Genomic DNA, 22,736 nt, shown 5'->3' on the forward strand with positions numbered 1-22,736 from the left:
GAGTCTTTTCCCCAGGGCAGAAATGGCTGTCACGAGGGGTCGTAATTTTTAGGGGATTGGAGGAAGGTATAAGGGAGATGTCAGAGGTAGGTTCTTTACGCAGAGAGTGGTGGGTGCCTGGAATGCACTGCCAGCAGTGGTAGTAGAGTCAGAGACATTAGGGACATTTAAGTGACCTCTGGGCAAGCACATGGATGGCAGTAAACTGAGGGGTGTGTAGATTAGATTGATCTTAGATTAAGATAAATGCTTGGCACAACATCATGGGCCTGTACTCTGCTGTGCTGTTCTATGTTCTGCATTCTAACTGAGCCAGTTTTGGAAAAAAATAAGAAGGAGGAGCAGCAGTAGGTATTCAGACCCTGAAGTCACTCCACTATTCAACCAGATCCGAGGCAGCAAATAACAGAGAACAGTAGTCAATCAAAAGTGGAGCTGAAAGGCACAGCACAGTCGGCAGCATTGGAGGAGCAGGAAAATTGACATTTCAGATCGGGACCCTTCATTAGGACCTGACAAAGGGTCCTGACCCGAAATATTGACCCTCCGATGCTGCCTGACCTGCTGTACCTTTCCAGCTCCACTTTTTCTCAACTCTGATTTCCAGTCCTTACTGTATCCACACAGGGAATATATGATTGTATTTTACATTTGGTCTGACGAAGAGAAAAATGGTTCTAAGACCTTTATGTCAAACTTAAATAAAAGCAGTTATAAGGCATGAAAGCAAAGGTACCGAGAATGAACTGGCAAATTAGGTTAAAAGGTAGTTTAATAGAAATGTAGTGACAGACATTTAAGGGAATATTTCAGAATTCACGGAACATATCCTTTCAAATGGGAAAGAATAAATTCGAATGGGAGGACCCACCATCTATGCTTAACTTAAAAATTAAAGAAAGCATGTAACTAAAAGAAAATAACAATTAATTGGGTAAAGATGGGTGACAAGTCATACGATTGGATAGAATATAAAACAGCAAAGAATGACTGAAAGGTTAATATAGAGAGAAACATTAGTTTCGGAGAGAAAGCTAGCCAGAAATAGGTTTTAGAAATGATAGCAAGATTTTCTATAGGTATCAAAAATGATAAGATTTAACAAAGTGAGTGCTCAGTTTATAGAAAACATGTTTGAAGAATTGCTAACAGAAATGTAAGAGATGGCAGATGAACTGAACAGGTATATTGCATTGGGACTTCACTGGGGAAGATAAAAGTAACATCCCAAACATGGCTATAAATTAGGAAATGGGAAAAAATGGAGGAACTCAGGAAACTCACAAGCATGTGCAAATAGCAACTGAATAAAATTGTGAGTCTGTGGCTGTCAGGTTTCTGGGTTGTAATGGACAGAATTGCAGGATCACAAGAGAACTAGTTACTAATACACTTGATGGGTTTGTTTTGGCATGATGAGTTGCTATTCTTATGTTTCATTCTCACACGAACATGTTGGTCCTGTTGGTCCTGAACTTTGATCAACTGGCCTTTAAAAGACATGTCGCCCCTGCCCCCACCCCGATGCAATTTCACTACTTACTGCTTCCCCCAATTTAGCATTTTCACCCAATGACCAGTTTTATCCTGATCTTAATGATCTTAAATCTTGTGGAATTCCAATTGCTATTCCCAAAATCTTTCCCCACCAAAAGCTCAATCACCTGGCCAGGCCCGTTCCCAGTGCCAGGTCCAGAACTGCCTCTTCCCTTGTTGGATTATCTACATAATGTTTCAAGAAACCATTTTGGATACACCCAAAACATTCTGCTCCACTTAAGTCCCCAGCACTAAGGGAGTCCAAGTCAGTATTGGAGAATTTAAAATCCCAATACAACACCCTGTTGCTTTTATATCTTTCCATTATCTGCTTACATATCTGTTCCTCCATCTTTTACTGGTGATTGGGATGCCTGTAGTATAACCAAAAATGTTCATCTGTTTCTCCCTCAACAGATGCTGTCAGATCTGCTGAGTTTTCCAGCATTCACTGTATTTGTTTCAGCCCCTGCACAACAGGTACTGCAGGGGTTCAGGAGCATGGCCCTCTCAGGGGGCAACTTGGGACTGACAATAACGAGAGATTGCTCAAAACTGAATATTAAAGAAAACAAGGCAAAAGCAGAAAAGGTACCCATCCAGCACATGAAGTACGATGCAGGTATCTGTCAGCTCAGAGAAAACTGAATCAGCCTGTCCCACCCTCTCCCCATTGCCTCATATCTTTCTCTGCTTCAAGAACGTTCCTTTCAATTTTAGCAAAATATGAGGTACCTATTCTCTGATTGTTACTTGGTAGTTTAGGGAACCTTACCTCCCTGTTTTAAAGGGTTAAAGTTGGAATATTCCGCTGGATGGCAATCTGATGAGGAAGACAACAGAAACTTGTTGGCTCCTATCCCTCATGCTAAGTATTTTGTCATTTTCCAATCAGTGGAGACTCTTGGCAAGATGTACTGGCAGGAGATAATGAGGCAGTGGCAGTGCCTCCAGCTCCAGATGGTCTTTGAAAATTTACAATTCTGATTTTTGTTTTATATCCACATCCACACTGTTTCATTCCAGTGCTTCATGTGTGGAACACTGGGGATTTCCATGCGTTACATTCTCTGATCAAATATTCTCGTCTCCTCGTCTCATCCACTTTTTGTTAGTACTCTGTGTGATGTGAGCGTTGTCGCCCATTTTCTTGAGAAGCTTACCTCAAAGGGAACAGAGAGACGGAGGAGAAGTGTGATAGGGTCTGGAATCTCAGAGTGAGCAACAAGTGAGGAATGAGGATCCAAGAAACTGGGCAGGAGTAGGGGAGGGGCGGTGGTGTGGGTCAGCGAAGAGGGGGAGCAAGGATTCATGGGTTCTGAGGTTACTGCCAAGGGAAGAGATGATGGCTGTAAGGTGAGTGTGAACAGGAAAGGGACTGAGTGGGGAAATGGCAATTCAGGAGTGAGGGAAAGTCAAGTGCTCCTTTGGATGTTCCAGACAGCACTCTTAACGCCACTTATTCCATTAAAAAAACTCAAAAACGCATGAAAGCCCATCTCACTTGACTTCTTCTGGACCACAGCATATTCACTGGCCTGGAACAGCCTTGGGGTGGGGGAGAACATGAAATATTACTACGCAGTACAGCCCCTTCAGCCTTCAATGTTGTGCCAACCTGTGGAACCAATCTGAAGCCCATCTATCCCACACTATTCCATTTTCATCCATATGTTTATCCAATGACCATGAAAATGCCCTCAAAGTTGGCGAGTCTGCTACTGTTACAGGCAGTGCATTCCACGCCCCTACTACTCTCTGAGTAAAGAAACTACCTCTGACATCTATCCTGTATCTATCACCCCTCAATTTAAAGCAATGTCTCCTCGTGCTAGCCATCACCATCCAAGAAAAAAGGCTCTCACTGTCCACCCTATCTAACCCTCTGATTATCTTATATGTCTCAATTAAGCCACCTCTCAATTTTCTTTTGTCTAACAAAAACAGCCTCAAGTCCCTCAGCCTTTCCTCAAAAGACCTTCCCTCCATACCAGGCAACATCCTAGTAAATCTCCTCTGCACCCTTCCCAAAGCTTCCACATCCTTCCTATAATACAGAGACCAGAACTGTACGCAATACTCCAAGTGCAGCCGCACCAGAGTTTTATGCAGCTGCAGCATGACCTTGTGGCTCCGAAACTCAATCCCTTTACCAATAAAAGCTAACACACCATATGCCTTCTTAACAACCCTCTCAGCCTGGGTGGCAACTTTCAGGGATCTATGTACATGGACACCGAGATCTCTCTGCTCATCTACACTCCCAAGAATCATACCATTAACCCAGTACTCTGAATTCCTGTTGCTCCTTCCAAAGTGAATCACCTCACACTTAGCAGTCTCCCCTGCTAACACTTCTGGTTAAAACAGGAAATGATCTCATCAGAGCCCCAACTATAAAGGATTGTGTCAGCTTGAGGGCTGCTTGAATCTTGGAGGATAAGTAGGATTGAAGGATAAGTAGGATTTAAAAATCAATCTCTAATAGATGTTCTAATGCCAGCATCATATTTGAAGGTTCAAGTATCAATTCATTAAGGAAGGTGAGTGGGAGGGTGTTGTAACCTCAACAAGAAGATATGGAAATCTAGGCTGTTTATCTTGGAACCCTCCTTTTGGAATTGCCTCATTATTTAGCTTGTCAAAGCAATACCATAGGACCTTATTGGATGACTTTAATATTGTAGGGTTTGAAAGAATAGACAGAGAGAGAGGGAGAGAGAGAGAGAGGGAGAGAGGGAGAGAGGGAGAGACAGAGACAGAGTAGTGAACATGGACATGTGGTGAAGAGAAAAACCAAAGAGCACCAAGATATTTGTGTTTGGTGGAGGTCAGTCATCTCAGCTCCAGGACATCTCTGCAAGAGTTCCTCAGGGTAATGTCCGAGACCCAGCCATCTTCAACTGCTTCATCAATGACCATCCCTCCATCATAAGGTTGAAAGTGGGATGTTCAGTGATGATTGCACAATGTTCAGTCCCATTCGCAACTCCTCAAATGCAAAAGCAGTCTGTGTCCAAATGCAGCAAGATCTGAACACTATCCAGGTTTCAGTTGATAAGTGGTCAATAACATTTGCATCATGCAAATACTGGGAAATGACCATCTCTAAGGAGAGAAATTCAAACAATTCCGCACCACACTGTTACCATCACTGAATCCCTCACTATCATCATCCTGAGGGTACCATTGACTAGAAACTGAACTGGGCTTGCCATATAAATAGTGATAACGAGCAGTTCAGAGGCTAAGATTCCTGCAATGAGTAATTCATCTCCTGAGTCCCCGAAGCCTGTCCACCATCAACAAGGCACCAATCAGGAGTGCGATGGAATGTTCCCTACTTGCCTGGATGAATGCAATTCACTTGGGGCAGGTTCAAGTCATTTTAGTTTGATTTTATTGCTAAGACTATGAGGACACAAAGTTAGGGCAGCTGCAGGTGGTCAGGAGGATTGCCAGAGGATACAGCAGGACATAGATAGGTTGAAGACTTGGGTGGAGAAATGGCAGATGGAATTTAATCTAGGCAAATGCAAGGTGATACATTTTGGAGGGTCTAATGCAGGAGGGAAATGTACAGTAAATGACAGAACCCTTAGAAACATTGACTTACAGAGGGATTGAGACATACATGTCCACAGTTCTCTGAAAATGGCAACACGGGTGGAGAAGATGGTCGAGAAGGTATATGGCATACTTGCTGGGCATTGAGTCTAAACATTGGCAATTAATGTTACAGCTGTACAAACTTTAGTTGGGCCACATTTTGAATTGCTGTATATAGATCTGGTTGCCACACTACCAGAAGGATTGTATAGGTTTGGAAAGAGAACAGAAATGACTTACCAGGACGTTGTCAGGTTTGGAGGGTATTAACTACGAAGAGCGATTGGACAAACTTAGAACATAGAACATAGAACAATACAGCACAGAACAGGCCCTTCGGTCCACGATGTTGTGCCGAACTTCTATCCTAGATTAAGCACCCATCCATGTACCTATCCAAATGCCGCTTAAAGGTCGCCAATGATTCTGACTCTACCACTCCCACGGGCAGTGCATTCCATGCCCCCACCACTCTCTGGGTAAAGAACCCACCCCTGACATCCCCCCTATACCTTCTACCCTTCACCTTAAATTTATGTCCCCTTGTAACAGTCTGTTGTACCCGGGGAAAAAGTTTCTGGCTGTCTACTCTATCTATTCCTCTGATCATCTTATAAACCTCTATCAAGTCACCCCTCATCCTTCGCCGTTCCAATGAGAAAAGGCCTAGCACTCTCGACCTATCCTCGTACGACCTATTCTCCATTCCAGGCAACATCCTGGTAAATCTTCTCTGCACCCTCTCCAAAGCTTCCACATCTTTCCTAAAGTGAGGCGACCAGAACTGCACACAGTACTCCAAATGTGTCCAAACCAAAGTCCTGTACAGCTGCAACATCACTTCACAACTCTTGAATTCAATCCCTCTGCTAATGAACAATAATACACCATAGGCCTTCTTACAAACTCTATCCACCTGAGTGGCAACTTTCAAAGATCTATGTACATAGACCCCAAGATCCCTCTGTTCTTCCACCTGACTAAGAACCCTACCATTAACCCTGTATTCCGCATTCTTATTTGTTCTTCCAAAATGGACAACCTCACTCTTGGCAGGGTTGAACTCCATCTGCCACTCCTCAGCCCAGCTCTGCATCATATCTAAGTCCCGTTGCAAACAACAAATGCCCTCCTCACTGTCCACAACTCCACCTATCTTCGTATCATCTGCAAATTTACTGACCCACCCTTCGACTCCCTCATCCAAGTCATTAACAAAACTTACAAACAGCAGAGGACCCAGAACTGATCCCTGCGGAACTCCACTTGTAACTGGGCTCCAGGCTGAATATTTACCATCTACCACCACTCTCTGCCTTCGACCGGTTAGCCAGTTTTCTATCCAATTGGCCAAATTTCCCTCTATCCCATGCCTCCTGACTTTCCGCATAAGCCTACCATGGGGAACCTTATCAAATGCCTTACTAAATTCCATGTACAAACTTGCTTTGATTTGTCTTGAACGTCAGAGGCTGAGGGTGACCTGATAAAAGCTTACAAAATGATGAGAGGCCTAGATAGAATGGATAGTCGGACACTTGTTCCCAGGGTAGAAATGTCAATTACTAGTGGACATAAGTTGAAGATAAAAGAGGGAAAGCTTAAAGGAGATGGGAGGGGCAAGTTGTTTACACAGAGGGGGAATAAGTGCCTGGAATTTGCTACCAGAGGAAGTATTAGGAACAGATACAATAGCAATGTTTAAGAGGCATCTTGACAAATATATGAATAGGCAGAACCTCATCACCTCAGGAGATCTCCCACCCACAGCTTCCAACCTCATAGTCCGGGAACCCCGCACTGCCCGGTTCTACCTCCTTCCCAAGATCCACAAGCCTGACCACCCTGGCCGACCCATTGTCTCAGCATGCTCCTGCCCCACTGAACTCATCTCTACCTACCTTGACACTGTCCTATCCCCCCTAGTCCAGGAACTCCCCACATACGTTCGAGACACCACCCACGCCCTCCACCTCCTCCAAGACTTCCGTTTCCCCGGCCCCCTACGCCTTATCTTCACCATGGATATCCAATCCCTCTACACCTCCATTCACCATGACCAGGGCCTCCAAGCCCTCCATTTTTTCCTCTCCAGACGTCCCCAACAGTACCCTTCCACTGACACTCTCATTCGTTTGGCCGAACTGGTCCTCACCCTTAACAATTTCTCCTTTGAATCCTCCCACTTCCTCCAGACCAAAGGCGTAGCCATGGGCACACGTATGGGCCCCAGCTATGCCTGTCTCTTTATTGGCTACGTAGAACAGTTGATCTTCCGTAATTACACCGGCACCACTCCCCACCTCTTCCTCCGCTACATTGATGACTGCATTGGCGCCACCTCGTGCTCCCGCGAGGAGGTTGAGCAATTCATCAACTTCACCAACACATTCTACCCTGACCTTAAATTTACCTGGACTATCTCTGACACCTCGCTCCCCTTCCTGGACCTCTCCATCTCCATTAGTGACGACCGACTTGACACTGACATTTTTTACAAACCCACCGACTCCCATAGCTACCTGGATTACACCTCTTCCCACCCTATCTCTTGCAAAAATGCCATCCCGTATTCCCAATTTCTCCGCCTCCGCCGTATCTGCTCCCAGGAGGACCAGTTCCACCATTGAACACACCAGATGGCCTCCTTCTTTAGAGACCACAATTTCCCTTCCCACGTGGTTAAAGATGCCCTCCAACGCATCTCGTCCACATCCCGCACCTCCGCCCTCAGACCCCACCCCTCCAACCGTAACAAGGACAGAACACCCTTGGTGCTCACCTTCCATCCTACAAACCTTCGCATCAACCAAATCATCCGCCGACATTTCCGCCACCTCCAAAAAGACCCCACCACCAGGGATATATTTCCCTCCCCACCCCTTTCCGCCTTCCGCAAAGACTGTTCCCTCCGTGACTACCTGGTCAGGTCCACACCCCCCTACGACCCACCCTCCCATTCTGGCACTTTCCCCTGCCACCGCAGGAACTGTAAAACCTGTGCCCACACCTCCTCCCTCACCTCTATCCAAGGCCCTAAAGGAGCCTTCCACATCCATCAAAGTTTCACCTTCCCATCCTCTAATATCATTTATTGTATCCGTTGCTCCTGATGCGGTCTCCTCTACATTGGGGAGAATGGGCGCCTCTTAGCAGAGCGCTTTAGGGAACATCTCCGAGACACCCGCACCAATCAACCAAACCGCCCCGTGGCCCAACATTTCAACTCCCCCTCCCACTCTGCCGAGGACATGGAGGTCCTGGGCCTCCTTCACCGCCGCTCCCTCACCACCAGACACCTGGAGGAAGAACGCCTCATCTTCTGCCTCGGAACACTTCAACCCCAGGGCATCAATGTGGACTTCAACAGTTTCCTCATTTACCCTTCCCCCACCTCATCCTAGTTTCAAACTTCCAGCTCAGTAACTGTCTCCTTGACTTGTCCGGACTTGTCCGACCTGCCTATCTTCTTTTCCACCTATCCACTCCACCCTCTCCTCCTTGACCTATCACCTTCATCTCCTCCCCCACTCACCCATTGTATTCTATGCTACTTTCTCCCCACCCCCACCCTCCTCTAGCTTATCTCTCCACGCTTCAGGCTCACTGCCTTTATTCCTGATGAAGGGCTTTTGCCCGAAACGTCGATTTCGCTGCTCGTTGGATGCTGCCTGAACTGCTGTGCTCTTCCAGCACCACTAATCCAGTATTTGGTTTTCAGCATCTGCAGTCTTTGTTTTTACCTCATTGTTTTTACCAGGGGATAGAGGGATATGCACCATGTCGAGGCAACAGGTTTTTAGTTTAGAAAGGCATCATGTTTCAATGCAGGCTTGGCAGGCCGAAGGGCCTATTCTGTACTATGCTGATCTGTGTTCTTTGTTTATTCTTTGTTCCTTGACACCTGAGTATGTCAGTCTATACTCAATGAGATCCTAAGGTATTCTGTCGTATCCCCAACCAGCATCAGGTGAAAGAGCCCAGAACAAGGGTCAAGGCATTCAGATCTGGGCTCGACCTTTTAGAGTGATGTTGCAAACAATAAGGAAATTAAGGATTCATCCCTGTGTGGCCATTTCATCATTGCTAGAAGTGTTTTTAACCAGAACCCTGATATATATGAATACATTTCAGAACAATGAGGTGCTCCAGAGCATTGCAAGACTATGCATGACAGCACTACAGATGTAGAGGTCGTTGAAAAACCCAGGGAATAAAATACACACATTTTACAAAGACCTTTTGCATTCTATGGTTATTCTACAACATTTTGCAGCCACCAAAGTCTAGTCACTGTCTCATCATCAGCTCTGATACAGCAGCACTCACTCAGTCATGGGGATATTGGCCTGGATGTTGTTCTCGAGCCTCTGGACTGGGATTTCAGAAATATGCTCGATTAACTCCACAGCTCCTCAGCATTTGCTGGAAATGGCTTTGAATAGGATAAGAGGCCTGGCAGAGCGAGTGAAGCCTCTTTTATTGATCATCAACAGTCTTTGTTACTCCAAAGCAGATTGCCGTCTTACTCTCTTCTGTATGTCACAGAACTGTTGGCACTGCGGTGCTCCATTCCGTTTGCATGCCACACAGAACTGAGGCAAACAGCCGAGTGCAGGTTTTACTCTTTGGGCTGTTTCCAGCATGGGACTTTCCTTTTCTTTTTGCATTCATTCTTGGGCGTCACTGGCAAAACTAGCATCTAGTTGTGATTATAATATGCAGGGACATGGGGAAAAGGCTTGGTTGGCACTAGGTGATAGAACTGGTGCTAGCAAAATGGGTTAAATGGACTCCTTCTATGCCATAACAGTGTTATGATTCTGTGTTGAGTGAGCATGCAATGCCAACCGCTGCCTATAAATGGTAGCTGCTCCTTTGTCAGGTAACTAGTGAGGTAGGATCATAAGACACCGAATTTATAGCACGTATGTCATGCAACTGGTATGATATATTGAACAAGCCTAGATTGCTGCCAGCATCCTTTTGTTCTGACCAGACCTACAGGACTGATTTTGTCTAAAACCAATTAGCAAGAAACATCTGGTGGCATGATGAGAAGAGACCCTTGCCTTCAGCAAGATGCGGTGAATTGTAAAATACCAGTTACACATGGTCAGTCTTTCTACATTGAGATTCACAGGCGTTTTGCCTGTTCCTCACCCAAGTCCTTTTGGTATCATGGAATTGGATGGATCTCAAGAAAGTCCTCAGCATTAACTATAGTTGTCATGGTCACCATTATTGAGACTAGTTTTTTTATTCCAGATTTTATGAATTGAATTCAAGTTCCACCAGCTGCCATATTAGGATTGGAACCCACGCCCTGTGGGCTTACGAATGTACCTTCCCAAAGCTACTTCCTCCCTATGAAACATTTTCTGCTAATTAAGGAAAGTTTCATTGAAGCCAACCAGGAGTCATTGTCTCTTGTAGAATCATGAGTTGGCATAACACAGAAACAGGGCATTCAGACCCATTGCATCCGTGCCAACCTTTTGGATAGAGCGACCCAATTAGTCTCATTGTCCACATGCCTTATGTCTTTCAAAATACTTTCAACAAAGTCCCACAGAAGAGATTATTGTGTAAAATTAAAGTGATTGAGAGTAGTGTACTGAAATGGATAGATATCTATTTGGTAGATAGGAAACAAAGAGTAGGAATAAACATGTCTTTTTCTGAATGGGGTACCAGTGGGATACCACATGGATTGGTATTAGGAGCCCAGCAATTCATAACATATATTAATGTTTTAGCTGATTTGCAGGTGACGCAAAGTTAGATGGGAGGGTGAGCTGTGAGGAGGATGTAGAGATGCTTCAGTCCAGTTTGGACATGCTGAGTGATTGGGCAAATGCGTGTCAGATGCAGTATAATGTGGATAAATGTGAGGTTATTCACTTTGGGAGCAAAAACAAGGATTGGTTTTGGCTATAAATTGAAAGGGGGTTGTGCATCAGGATGTGTCTGTCCTTGCATTGCAGACACTGAAGTTCAATATTCAGCTGCTGCATGCAGTCAAGAAAGCAAGTGATATGTTGGCCTTCATAACATCCATACAGTGTGGAAGCTGGCCCTTCAGCCCCCAATGAGTCCCAAAGAGCATCCCACCTAGATCTACACCCCTACATTGTCCCTGTTACCCTGCATTTCCCATAGCTAATCGAGCTAACCTGCTCATCCCTGGACACTATGGGACAATTTAGCATGGCCAGTCCACCTAACCTGTACATCTTTGGACTGTGGGAGGAAACAATCGCAGACATGGGGAGAACATGCAAACTCTAAAAAGGCAGTCACCTGAGGTTGGAATCAAACCTGGTACCCTGGTCATGTGAGGCAGCAGTGCTAACCACTGGGCCAATATACCACCTACTGATAATGTGAGGTTTTGAGTACAGGAGAAAGGATGACTTGCTGAATTTATATCGGAAACAACAAAACAAAGAATTGCAGATGCTGGAAATCAGACATTGCTGGAAAACCTCAGCAGATCTGGTAGCATCTGTGGAGAGAAAGCAGAGTTAATGTTTCAGGTCACACGTCTGAACTGGTTCTGAAGAAGGATCACTGGACCTGAAACAGTAACTCTGCTTTCTCCCTGTAGGTGCTGTCAGACCTATGCAGAGATTTTCCAGTAATTTCTGATTTTGTTGTAACTATGTGGTGAGATCAAGTGTGTGCAGTTTGTGTGCAGTTCTGGTCTCCTTATCTGAGGAGGAAATGTTCCTGCTGTCGAGGGAGTGCGGTGAAGGTCTATCAGACTGTTTCCTGGGGTTGCAGGACTGACGTTTGAGGAGAATTGAAGCAGTTCAGATTACATTTGCTGGTGTTTAGGACAACAGAACTTAGAACATAGAACAGTACAGCACAATCCAGACCCTTCGGCCCATGATGTTGTGCAAGATCTCATAGAAACCTATAGCATTCCAACAGGACTAACACGATGGATGGAGGAAGCATGTTCCCAATGGCAGGAAATTCCAGAGCCAGGGCCTACAGTCTAAGGATACAAGATAAACTATTTAGGAGTGAGATGAGGAGAATGTTTTCACCCAGAGAGTGGCGATCCTGTGGAATTCTCTACCACAAAAAGCAGTTAAGACCAAAACATTGTACCCTTTCAAGAAGGAATTGGATATAGCACTCGGGGTGAAAGGGCTTAAAGAAACTGGGAGAAAAGCATGAATAGGCGATTGAGTTGGATGATCAGCCATGATCAAGATGGATGGAGACTGGAAGGGCCGAATGGCCTACTTCTTCTCCAGTTGTCTATGTTTCTAAGCTCTGCAATGTTTTTCGTCTTCATCGTTATGCCAAATTCCCTTTGGAATGTTGCCATTGAATCTATTCCCAAAATTCTATCCTAACTCTATTATACTTCAATTTGAAACAAGTCACTGCTTAAAAAGAAATCTCTGCATCTCATTCCCTTGTTTCATCATCAACTACACACTCCAGTAACAGTGAGTGATGGTGGCTATCCTCAAAATTCTGTTCAATACCCAGGGGCAGAGCAGAGAAGCACACAAATCCTGTAGATGCCAGGGATATGGGACAAAGACAGATGGGTGGAACTGGGGTATAGATGATCCATGATTGAATTCAATATGGAAAGAGGTATAATGCCAACAAGAAACCCTTGTGGTTTTTTTAAAGGCAATGAGAACACAAAACACAGATTGTCTGTGCAACATATGGTGGTGTTGGGTTAAGCCATGATTTAACTTGACACTCATCGCACCCTAACGTTTCAGGCAAAAGCCCTTCATCATTCATCACACACCCCCACCCCACACTCATGGTAAAATAACTTCCAACCATTCATCTTCAAGGCTCACAGATAAAGACTATCATGAGATACCAACATTTGAAGAGTTAATCCTCATCGACAGTCAATACAGTGAAAGATTTATATAATGGAACATCCTGAAGCCCTTTACAGTCTATGTAGTGTAGTCACTGATGTCATGAAGGAAATGTGGCGGCCAATTTGGTGTACACAGAAAGTTTCTACACTCAGAAATGCAGTAGTCATAAGATAGCCTGGGTTCTTAGAGTCACAGAGTCGTGGAGATGTGCAGCATGGAAGCAGACCCTTTAGTCCTACTCGTCCATGTCGACCAGATATCCCAAATTAATCTAGTCCCATTTGCCAATATCCGTCGGGACCCTTCCTATTCAAATACCCATCCAGATGCCTTTTAAATGTTGTAGTTGTACCAACCTCCATCATTTCCTCTGTCAGCTCAATCCATGCACGCACCACCCTCTGCGTGAAAAAGTTGCCTTTTAGATCCCTTTTAAAATTTTCCCCTCTCATCCTGAACCTGTGACCTCTTGTTCTGGACTCCCCCACCCCAGTGAAAAAAACCTTTTCTATTTACCCTGTCCATGCTCCTCATGATTTTATAAACCTCTATCAGGTCACCCCTCAGCCTCTGACACTCCAGGGAAAACAGCCCCAGCCTGTTCAGCCTCTCTCTATAGTTCAAACCCTCCAACCCTGGCAACTTCCATGTCAATATTTTCTGAACCCTTTTAAGTTTCCCAACATCCTTCCTATAGGAGGGAGACCAAAATTGCATGCAGTGTTCCAAAAGCTGGTTATTGAAGTTGGTTGCTATATGTTGACCAGGATATCAAATTGCGTCATAGGATCTTTCAGATCTGTTCACCTCTGAGGACAGATGAGGCTTTAGTTTAATATCCCATCAGTAAGACTGCAAAACTGAGGGTAAGGCTCACCCTCAGTGCTATACTAAGGTGTCAGACTAAATGGTACATGGCTGTAGAGGAGAGCTTCAGTCTACAAACCTTGAGACTGGAGAAAAACTGGCGATCACGGAATTGACACATTTTGGACAAGGAGGGTGACCCCACGATCCCTTCTCCTACATTTGGGGAGAATGGACAGACTTGCTGAGCCTTTCTCTCTTCCTAAAAGTGTGTAAAACTCCTGACCTTTATCGTTGAAGAGAAACAGAGGGAAACTAGGTCTGTTCAGTCTTTAGTCAGCTCAATCTGAAACCGATCTCCTGAAGCTCTGCTCTTTATCAAACGAAACATCACTATGGTTTTAATTTCATTAGTAACACCAATTGTGTTAAACATCTGCTAACACAAAATTGACTGATTACTCATGTTGACTGTCAGAACAAACAATTAACGGGGGAAGGTCACTCTTTGATTTTGTTTGCTGACTATGGCAGGTCGCTGACAAAAACGTACGCATTGTCAGTAAATTAGAATTCATATTGTGCCATCTAAAGGATTTTATGATGTTAATGAGAGCCCACGGGCATTTACCAAGGACATCCTACAATTACTGTCTCTGGTGTGTTTGATTACATTACCCAATTGCTGCTTGCAGTGACACTACCACAATATTAATGATAAACAGGAGATTGTCATTATGAAACATCAGTTTCTGTTGTCACTGCTGTACACTCAGCTCTTAGTAGGCCACTGTTAACTGCTGTGCATCAGAGAGCAGTACATGGCTAGCCCTTAGTCTCAGTTCAGAGGGTAAATGTTTCCAGATTTGAGAAGCAGCATCTTGGAAGGAGATTCGCTGAGTTGGGTTGGTCTTATGACAACAGATTGAGCAGTTGTATAGAATCCCTACAGTGTGAGCGCAGGCCATTCGGCCCATCAGGTACACACAAACCCCCTCCAAACAACGTTCCAGCCAGACCCAGCTCCCTACTCTACATTTCCTATGGCTAATCCACCTTGCGTGCTCATCTTGGACTGTGAGAGGAAACCAGAGCACCCAAAGGAAACCCACAGAGAGAATGTGCAAGCTCCACACAAACAATTGCCCAAGACTGGAATCAAACCCAGGTCCCTGACTCTGTGAGGCAGTGGTGCTAACTGCTGAGTCACCATGTTTCCCAGGATATGCCTATACTCTTTGGAGTTTAGAAGAATGAGAGGTGATCTAATTGATATTAAAGGAGATTTATGAAATAGGTGAGAGAGGATATGCCATCATGTGGGGCAATCTAGAAAGAGACGTCATAGTGTTAGGAAAAGAAGTTAACTACCCCAGAGCGCAATTGATGCTGGAATGTTGATAGATTTACGGAGGGATAGATTGATTTTTAATCAGTAATGAGGTGAAGGGTTATGGAGCATGGGCAGTAAAGTGGAGTTGAGGCCAAGATGAGATCAACATGACCATATTAAATGAGTAGGCCATCTTTTGGTTCTTATTTTCTTATGTTCAGGGTAAACCAACAGCAGGACTTTCAGATACTCTTGGACAGCAGCGGAAGGGAAGAAGTTCTATTTTAAAATGGTGAAAGGGCAGTTTTAGGACTGCTGTCACAAAGAGTTCTTCAGTTAGATTGAAGTTAAGGCTGACCATATTTCACCTCAAAATAATGTAACTCAATGAACTTCTGAAGAGAAGGTGAGAGATTGAGATTGATCATTGAATAAATGTTCAGGTTCATTAAGCATTTCTTTATTCCTAAATGACGCTGCTGATTTGCGTTAGGTACCTACTTAACTGTCATGGCCCAGTGAATAGCAACTTATGCCATCTTCAGAAAGTCATGGGTTCAAGTCAAACCACAAGCACCTGAGTACAGAAATTTTTAATTTGATTCTCCCAGTGCAGTAGTGAGGGAGGACCTCAGTGTCAGAGGTGCTGTCATTCCAATGTAATAATAAACCCAACTTACATCTGCTCCCTCAGGTACATCTAGAAAAGGCCTTTGGCACTATTTTGAACAGCAAGTGGTGTCATGACCAATATTCATCCTTCAATCTGCTTCCTTAAACAAAAAGGGCCCAGTTCTCATTGCTTTGTTGTTTGTGGGAGCTTGCTATGTATGAATTGACTGCCATACTTCCTACTTTACAACAGTGACTGCAATTTAAGTGAACTTCAGGAGAACATAGAACATAGAATATAGAACGTTACAGTGCAGTACAGGCCCTGCGGCCCTCGATGTTGTGCCAACCTGTGAAATTAATCTGATGCCCATCTAACCTACACTGTTCCATTATTATCCACATGTATGTCTAATGCCCATTTAAATGCCCATAACATGGCGACTTTACTATAGTTGCAGGCGGGCTGTTCCACACCCCTACTACTCTCTGAGTAAAGAAACTACCCCTGATATCTGTCCTAAATCTATCACCCCTCAATTTAAAACTATGTCCCCTCATGTTAGCTTTCACCATTCAAGGAAAAAGGCTCCCACTGTCCACCCTATCTAACCCTCTGAGTATCTTATACATCTCGATTAAGTCTCAATTTTCTTCTCTCCAACGAAAGCAGCCTCAGTTCCCTCAGCCTTTCCTCGTAAGACATTCCCTCTATACCAGGCAACATCCTAGTAAATCTCCTCTGAACACTTTTCAAAGCTTCCACATCCTTCCTATAATACGGTGAGCAGAACTGTACACAATATTCCAGGTGCGGCCTTACCAGTGTCTTGTACAGCTGAAGCATGACTTCGTGGCTCCAAAACTCAATCCCCCAACCAATAAACACCAACGCACCATATGCCTTCTTAACAACCCAATCAACCTGAGTGGCAACTTTCAGGGATTTATGCACCTGGACACCGAGATCTCTCTGTTCACCTACACTGCCAAGATTTTTACCATTAGCAAAAAGCAACCAAGCCTCCAAGGGATGTTCTGGGATCATAAAAGCCTGAAAGAAACGTAAATCTTCTCTTATTCGGTATCAGCATCCGCAGTTCGTGTTTGTTTTGTTAAACATCTGATCAGTTTTTACTTTCTGCCCCCTCTCTCCCAGATACATGTATAAACTCCGAGATTTGCATATCTTCAATGAAAATTTCACAGAGGCGGCCTTCACTCTACTCCTGCATGCAAAGTTGCTGAAGGTAATGACCAAAGCATTTCTGTGTTCGACACAATGGGTGCTGGGACTGATTTCAGCACAGCAGCCCACTCTGAGTGCATCACTGCAGTTTCCATGAGAATTGCAATATCTCAGCCATCCAGATTCAATGAAAAGTGTTTGATCAGAAGAAGCAGTATTGGAAGCATGAAGTGGCTAATCAGTGTGAGGCCATTTGGCCCATCCAGTCTGCACTGGCCCTGTTGAAAAGTAATCTCCTTCACCTTATTTCCTCCCACACTCTCTAAATAACCCTGCAGTTTTTGTTTCTCCTGCAAGTATTTATCCAGTTCCCTTTGGAAAGCTGAGGGAACTCCATCAGCTTTTCCAGTCTATTCACATGGCTGTGAACATGCCTGCCTGTGATCCCTCCAGTCAATCTGCTCTTCAAAGCCCTTATGTCCTTCCTAATGTGTGTCACCCACACTCGGAGCTGGGGGCAATCAACCTCTTTTAATAGATGGGTTTAGCTTTGTGCAGGAATTGGAAAGGAATTGTGCAGGAATCAGAAAAATATGTGGAAAATCACGATGTGATTTGATAGAATAAATGGGGAGAAGCTGATTCCACTGGCTGTCCTGTTGGTAACTAAAGGAGCACAGATTGGAGGTAAACAGCAAAACAAAATGGTGGAAAGGTGATGAGCAATGATTTGTCCTCAGTACAATATTCCCAAGTTTGCTGTTGGCAGAAAACTAGTTACAATGTGGAGGTGCCAGTGTTGGACTGGGGTGGACAAAGTGAGAAATCACACAACACCAGGTTATAGTCCAACAGGTTTATTTGAAGTCATAAGCTTTTGGAGGGTAGACCCTTCATCAGGTGAAGTGAGAGAGAAGCACATGGAATTTATAGGCAGGGAGATCAATGGACAGAGAGATCAAAACATCAGACAAATGGTATGTGTGGAGTGTGAAATAGTAAGTCTCTGCAGGTGACTAAGAGTGTTAGATGGTGTGAGTAAAGTGTCAACAGCTGAATAACAAGCAAAGGGATGACCTATAATCCGATTAAATGAGGCGGAGAGATAATTACAAAAACTTCAAAATGAGGTGGTGCTGGAGACAAACCAAATGACTGGAATAACATGGATCACAGACAGAAGCCGCTGGAGAAGCCCAGCAGGTCGGGCAGCATCTGTGAAGAAACACCAGAGGAAGGGTCACCGGACCCGAAACCTTAACTCGGACTTATCTTCACAGACGCCCTGAATTCCCCACCCCCAGCAACCCCTGCCCCTGCCCCTGATTTACAGCATTCACAGGTCTTTCAGTTTTTATTTGGCTGGGATAGCATGCTAGGTATAAGAGTCACATGACGTGCTTCGAACCAAAGTAATAAATAATCCAAAATTATACAAACAATTAACGTAGAGAGATCACAACAATTTATCAAGTGTGGCTTCAAAACAGGATGGTGAGGAAGGTTTTACAGATACAGAACAGTGTGGTGGGGTCACACATAACACAACATGAAGCCCAGATCACGGTTTAGGTCAACTTCATGGGTACAGAACTTGGCTATCAGTTTCTGCTCGGCGGTTCTGTGTTGTTGTGTATCTTGAAGGCCACTTTGGAGGATGTTTATCTGAAGATCAGGGGCTGGTTGCTCTTGAAAGTTGAAGTTTTCCCTGACCAGAAGGGAACATTCCTATCTAACGATTGTTGTGCAGTGTCCATTCATCCGCTGTCGTAGCATCTGCATGGTCTTACCAATATACCATGCCTTGGGCCTGGAGTATATGAGGTAAACAATATTGGCTGAGTCATGTGAGTATATGCCATGTATGTGGTGGGTGGTGTTCTCACGTGTTACAGTAGTATCCATGTCGATGATCTGACATGTCTTGCAGAAGTTGCCATGGCAGGGCTGTATGGTGTTGTGATCGATATTGATCTGAAGGTGGGTAGTTTACTGCAAACAATGGTCTGTTTTAGGTTTGGTGGTTGTTTGAAGCCAAGATGTGGAAGCGTAGGAATGAACTTGGCAAGATGCTTGTCGTCATCAATGATATAGATTCATAGAGTCTATACCATAGAGACCCTTTGGTCCAATCCATCCATGACAACCAGATATTCTAACCTAATCTAGTCCCATTTGCCAGCATTTGGCCCATATCCTTCTAAACTATTCCTATTCACATACCCATCCAGATGTCTTTTAAATGCTGTAACTGTACTAGCTTCCGCCACCTGGGCGGCACGGTGGCACAGTGGTTAGCACTGCTGCCTGACAGCGCCAGAAACCTGGGTTCATTTCCCGCCTCAGGCGACTGACTGTGTGGAGTTTGCACGTTCTCCCCGTGACTGCGTGGGTTTCCTCCGGGTGCTCCGGTTTCCTCCCACAGTCCAAAGATGTGCAGGTCAGGTGAATTGGCCATGTTAAATTGCCCGTAGTGTTAGGTAAGGGGTAGATGTAAGGGTATGGGTGAGTTGCGCTTCGGCGGGGCGGTGTGGACTTGTTGGGCCAAAGGGCCTGTTTCCACACTGTAAGTAATCTAATCACTTCCTCTGGCGGCTCATTCTATACAAGCACCTCCCTCTGCATGAGAAACGTTTCCCCTTGGGTTCCTTTTAAACTTTTCCCCCATCATCTTTGCGTAGAACATGGCATAGGCTGTCCACTCTGGGGAAATACTGGATGACAAAAGAGACAGAAAAGGGTGGAAGAAATTATAACTGGGGTGGGAGGGGTCTGTGATTATGTTTGTTGCTTTCCTGAGGCAGATGGAGTCAATGGATGGACTGGGCTCTGTTCACTACTCTTGTGAGTCTTGGGAAGAGTAGTTGCCAAACCACAACGTGGTGCATCCAGATACATGTAGGATGCTTTCTATGGTGCATCTATAAAAAGTGGTAAGAATCCTATATTGTCCACATCAGTTTCCCTTCACACACATCAAATTGAGGCATTGAATCAGAATGAGTTGTGGTGAGCATGGGCATCACATTAACTATCCTCGACTACCACCCTCACTTGACATCCCTGAAGTATTTATAAACTGAGCAGGCGGCAAGGATGGGAAAATAATAATATAACTCAGCAAAAGTCACTCCCAATCTCCAAACCCAAACTGTTCCACCTGAACTAGACGGACTTGTTGCTGAAAAACTCAGTGAGGGAAAAGAAGAAATCTCTTTATTCACAGAGTGGGCTAAAATGTGGAACTGGCTACCATAAGCAAACTCGGGTCTTTGAGAGAACAGCTCAACAGAATTTTTTTTTTCTGCGTTGTGGGATCTTTGGAATGCTCTTTGTCGGAGAAAGGGCCATTGGATAATCTTAAGGCAGAGATAGCTATGTTCTTGACTAACCACATGAGTCAACTGGTATTGGGTATTGGTAATAAAGTGGAGTTGAGGCCACAATCATGTCACCTTGATCTTCTTGGAAGCCAGAGTTGGCCCAAAGGGGGTTTAAATGCCCTACTCCTGCTCCTAATGTTTTTTTAAAATTATCATCCACTCATGGGAATTCATTGAATTTGAACATAACTAATTTAATTTGCTTTCACTCCAATTATGTAACTAAGCTCCATGTCCCTCAGTCCTGAACCAAATAAAAATCTATGATATCATTAATAAATATAATATATTCAATATATATTAAAAATCTATCTAACCCGGTATTAAAAATCCCAATTGTCCAGGGATCTACATTCCTTCAGGATAGAAAATTTCAAACTTCTATTTCCATTTCCACATCTAAATGCACAATGACCATCCCTAATATTTGCATCTCTGCCACTGTTCAGCGTTCATCTGACTGTTGCTCACTGTTCTGCAATGAAATTTCTTTTGAGACCTGATCTGAATAAAGTTTGCACCAATTTCTGACCATAGTCATTTGTATTCTTCAACTCCTGTCCCTCCAACTCCCCGAGTTATTGTCACTGTGGTCTGGAGATGGAGTAAAGTTTCAAAGTGTTTCACACATTCCCTTTCTTTTTGCTTCTCAGTACATCTCTCTCAAATCTGTAAAACCATTTCTAAATCAGCACGCTGTTTAGAACAACTTCAGCGTTAGGTGTATTTATTTTAGTGGTATCATTGTCCTTCTTAAAAGCCAGCAAATACTTTGCGTCAGTATTTACTATAGAGAAGGATATAGAAGCTAAGGAACATGGGGATATAAATAGTGATGTCTTGAAGAGTATTCATAATACAGAAGTGGAGATGCTGGAGGTCGTAAAATGCATAAAGGTGGATAAATCCCCCGGACCTGATCAGTTTATCCCATAACTTTGTGGGAGGCTAGGGAAAATATTGCTGGACCCTTTGCTAAGATATTTGTATCATCAATATAGGTGAAGTGCCAAAAGATTGGAGGGCGGCTAATGTGGTGACATTTTTAAAGAAAGGCTGTAAGGAAAAGCAGGGAATTACAGACCGGTGAGCCTCATGTCAGTGGTAGGTACGTTGTTGGAGGGGATTCTGAGGGACAGAATTTGGAAAGGCAAGGACTGATCACTGATAGTCAACATGGCTTTGTACATGGGAAATCATAGTCGAGAAGTGTGGTACTGGTAAAGCACAGTAGGTTAGGCAGCATCAGAGGAGCAAGAGAGTCGTTTTTCAGGCATAAGCCCTTCATCAGGAATGTGAAGGGGGAAGAGAGATAAATAGGAGGGTGGAGGTGGAGCTGGAGAAAAGGTAGGTGGGAAGATGATAGGTGAATTCAGGTGGGGGGATGATAGTAACAGATTGGTGGAGAGGGTGGAGTGGATAGGTGGGAGGGAAGATAAACAGGTAGTAGTGGGTCTGCTTCAAGACGTGGTTGAAGAGCTTCAAGACAGAGGAGATGATCTGGGGGGGGTGCAGTGAGAGAGAAAGACTCATGAAGGTCCTTGTGGAGGGAGGACAAAAACTTCTTCAAGATGGACATCCTTGGAAGAGGCTTTGCGGTAAGATTTTCAGCACTGTTGAGTGTTTTGAAGAGATGACAAAGAAGATTAATGAAGTCAGAGTGGTAAACATTGTCTATATGGACTTCAGCAAGGCATGCGACATGGTTCCACATGGTAGGGTGGTTGGCAAGGTTAGATCACATAGAATCCAGGGGAAGCTAGCCAATTGGATAAAACATTGGTTTGCAGGTAGGAGACAGAGGGTGGTTTTCAGAGTGTTATTTTTCTGACTGGAGGCCTATGACCAGCCATAAGGACCGGTGATGAGTCCACTTTTGTTTGTCATTTATATAAATGATGTGGATGTGAATGTAGGAGGGATAGTTTGAATATGACACCAAAATTGGTGGTGTAGTAGGCATTGAGAAAGGTTATCTTTTGATCAGATGGGCCAATGGACCGAGGAGTGGCAGATGGGGTTTAATTTAGATAAATATGAGGTTTTGCATTTGGGCAGTATTTATACAGGTAATGGTGGGGCCCTGGGGAGTGTTGTCGAACAAAGAGACTCAGGGATATAGGTGCACAGTTCCTTGAAAGTGAGTTGCGGGTAGACAGAATGATGAAGAAGAAATTTGACATACTTATTGTCATTGGTCAGTGCACTGAGTACAGGAATTGGAAGGTCAGACTGTACAGGACATTTGGTGAGGCCATTTTTAGAATATTGCATTCAATTCTGGTCTCCCTGCTATAGAAAGATGCTGCTAAACATGAAAGAGTTCAGAAAAGATTGACAGGAATGTTTCCAGGATTGGCCAGTTTGAACTATAGGGAGAGGCTAAATAG

General features: G+C 44.3%; 1 protein-coding gene across 2 annotated transcripts in view; it reads left to right on the top strand.

Annotated features, from left to right (window-relative positions):
* Window positions 1-22,736, top strand: part of LOC140481344 (dedicator of cytokinesis protein 2-like) — a 1,260,160-nt gene that overhangs the window by 1,074,567 nt on the left and 162,857 nt on the right. For both annotated transcript variants that reach the window (XM_072577382.1, XM_072577391.1), the window contains exon 37: window positions 16,934-17,024. In XM_072577382.1, coding sequence (XP_072433483.1) covers window positions 16,934-17,024 — 91 coding nt within the window. The remainder of the gene's footprint in view (window positions 1-16,933; window positions 17,025-22,736) is intronic.

Source organism: Chiloscyllium punctatum, chromosome 1 (assembly GCF_047496795.1).
Source record: "Chiloscyllium punctatum isolate Juve2018m chromosome 1, sChiPun1.3, whole genome shotgun sequence".
NCBI classification, from domain to species: Eukaryota; Metazoa; Chordata; class Chondrichthyes; order Orectolobiformes; family Hemiscylliidae; genus Chiloscyllium; species Chiloscyllium punctatum.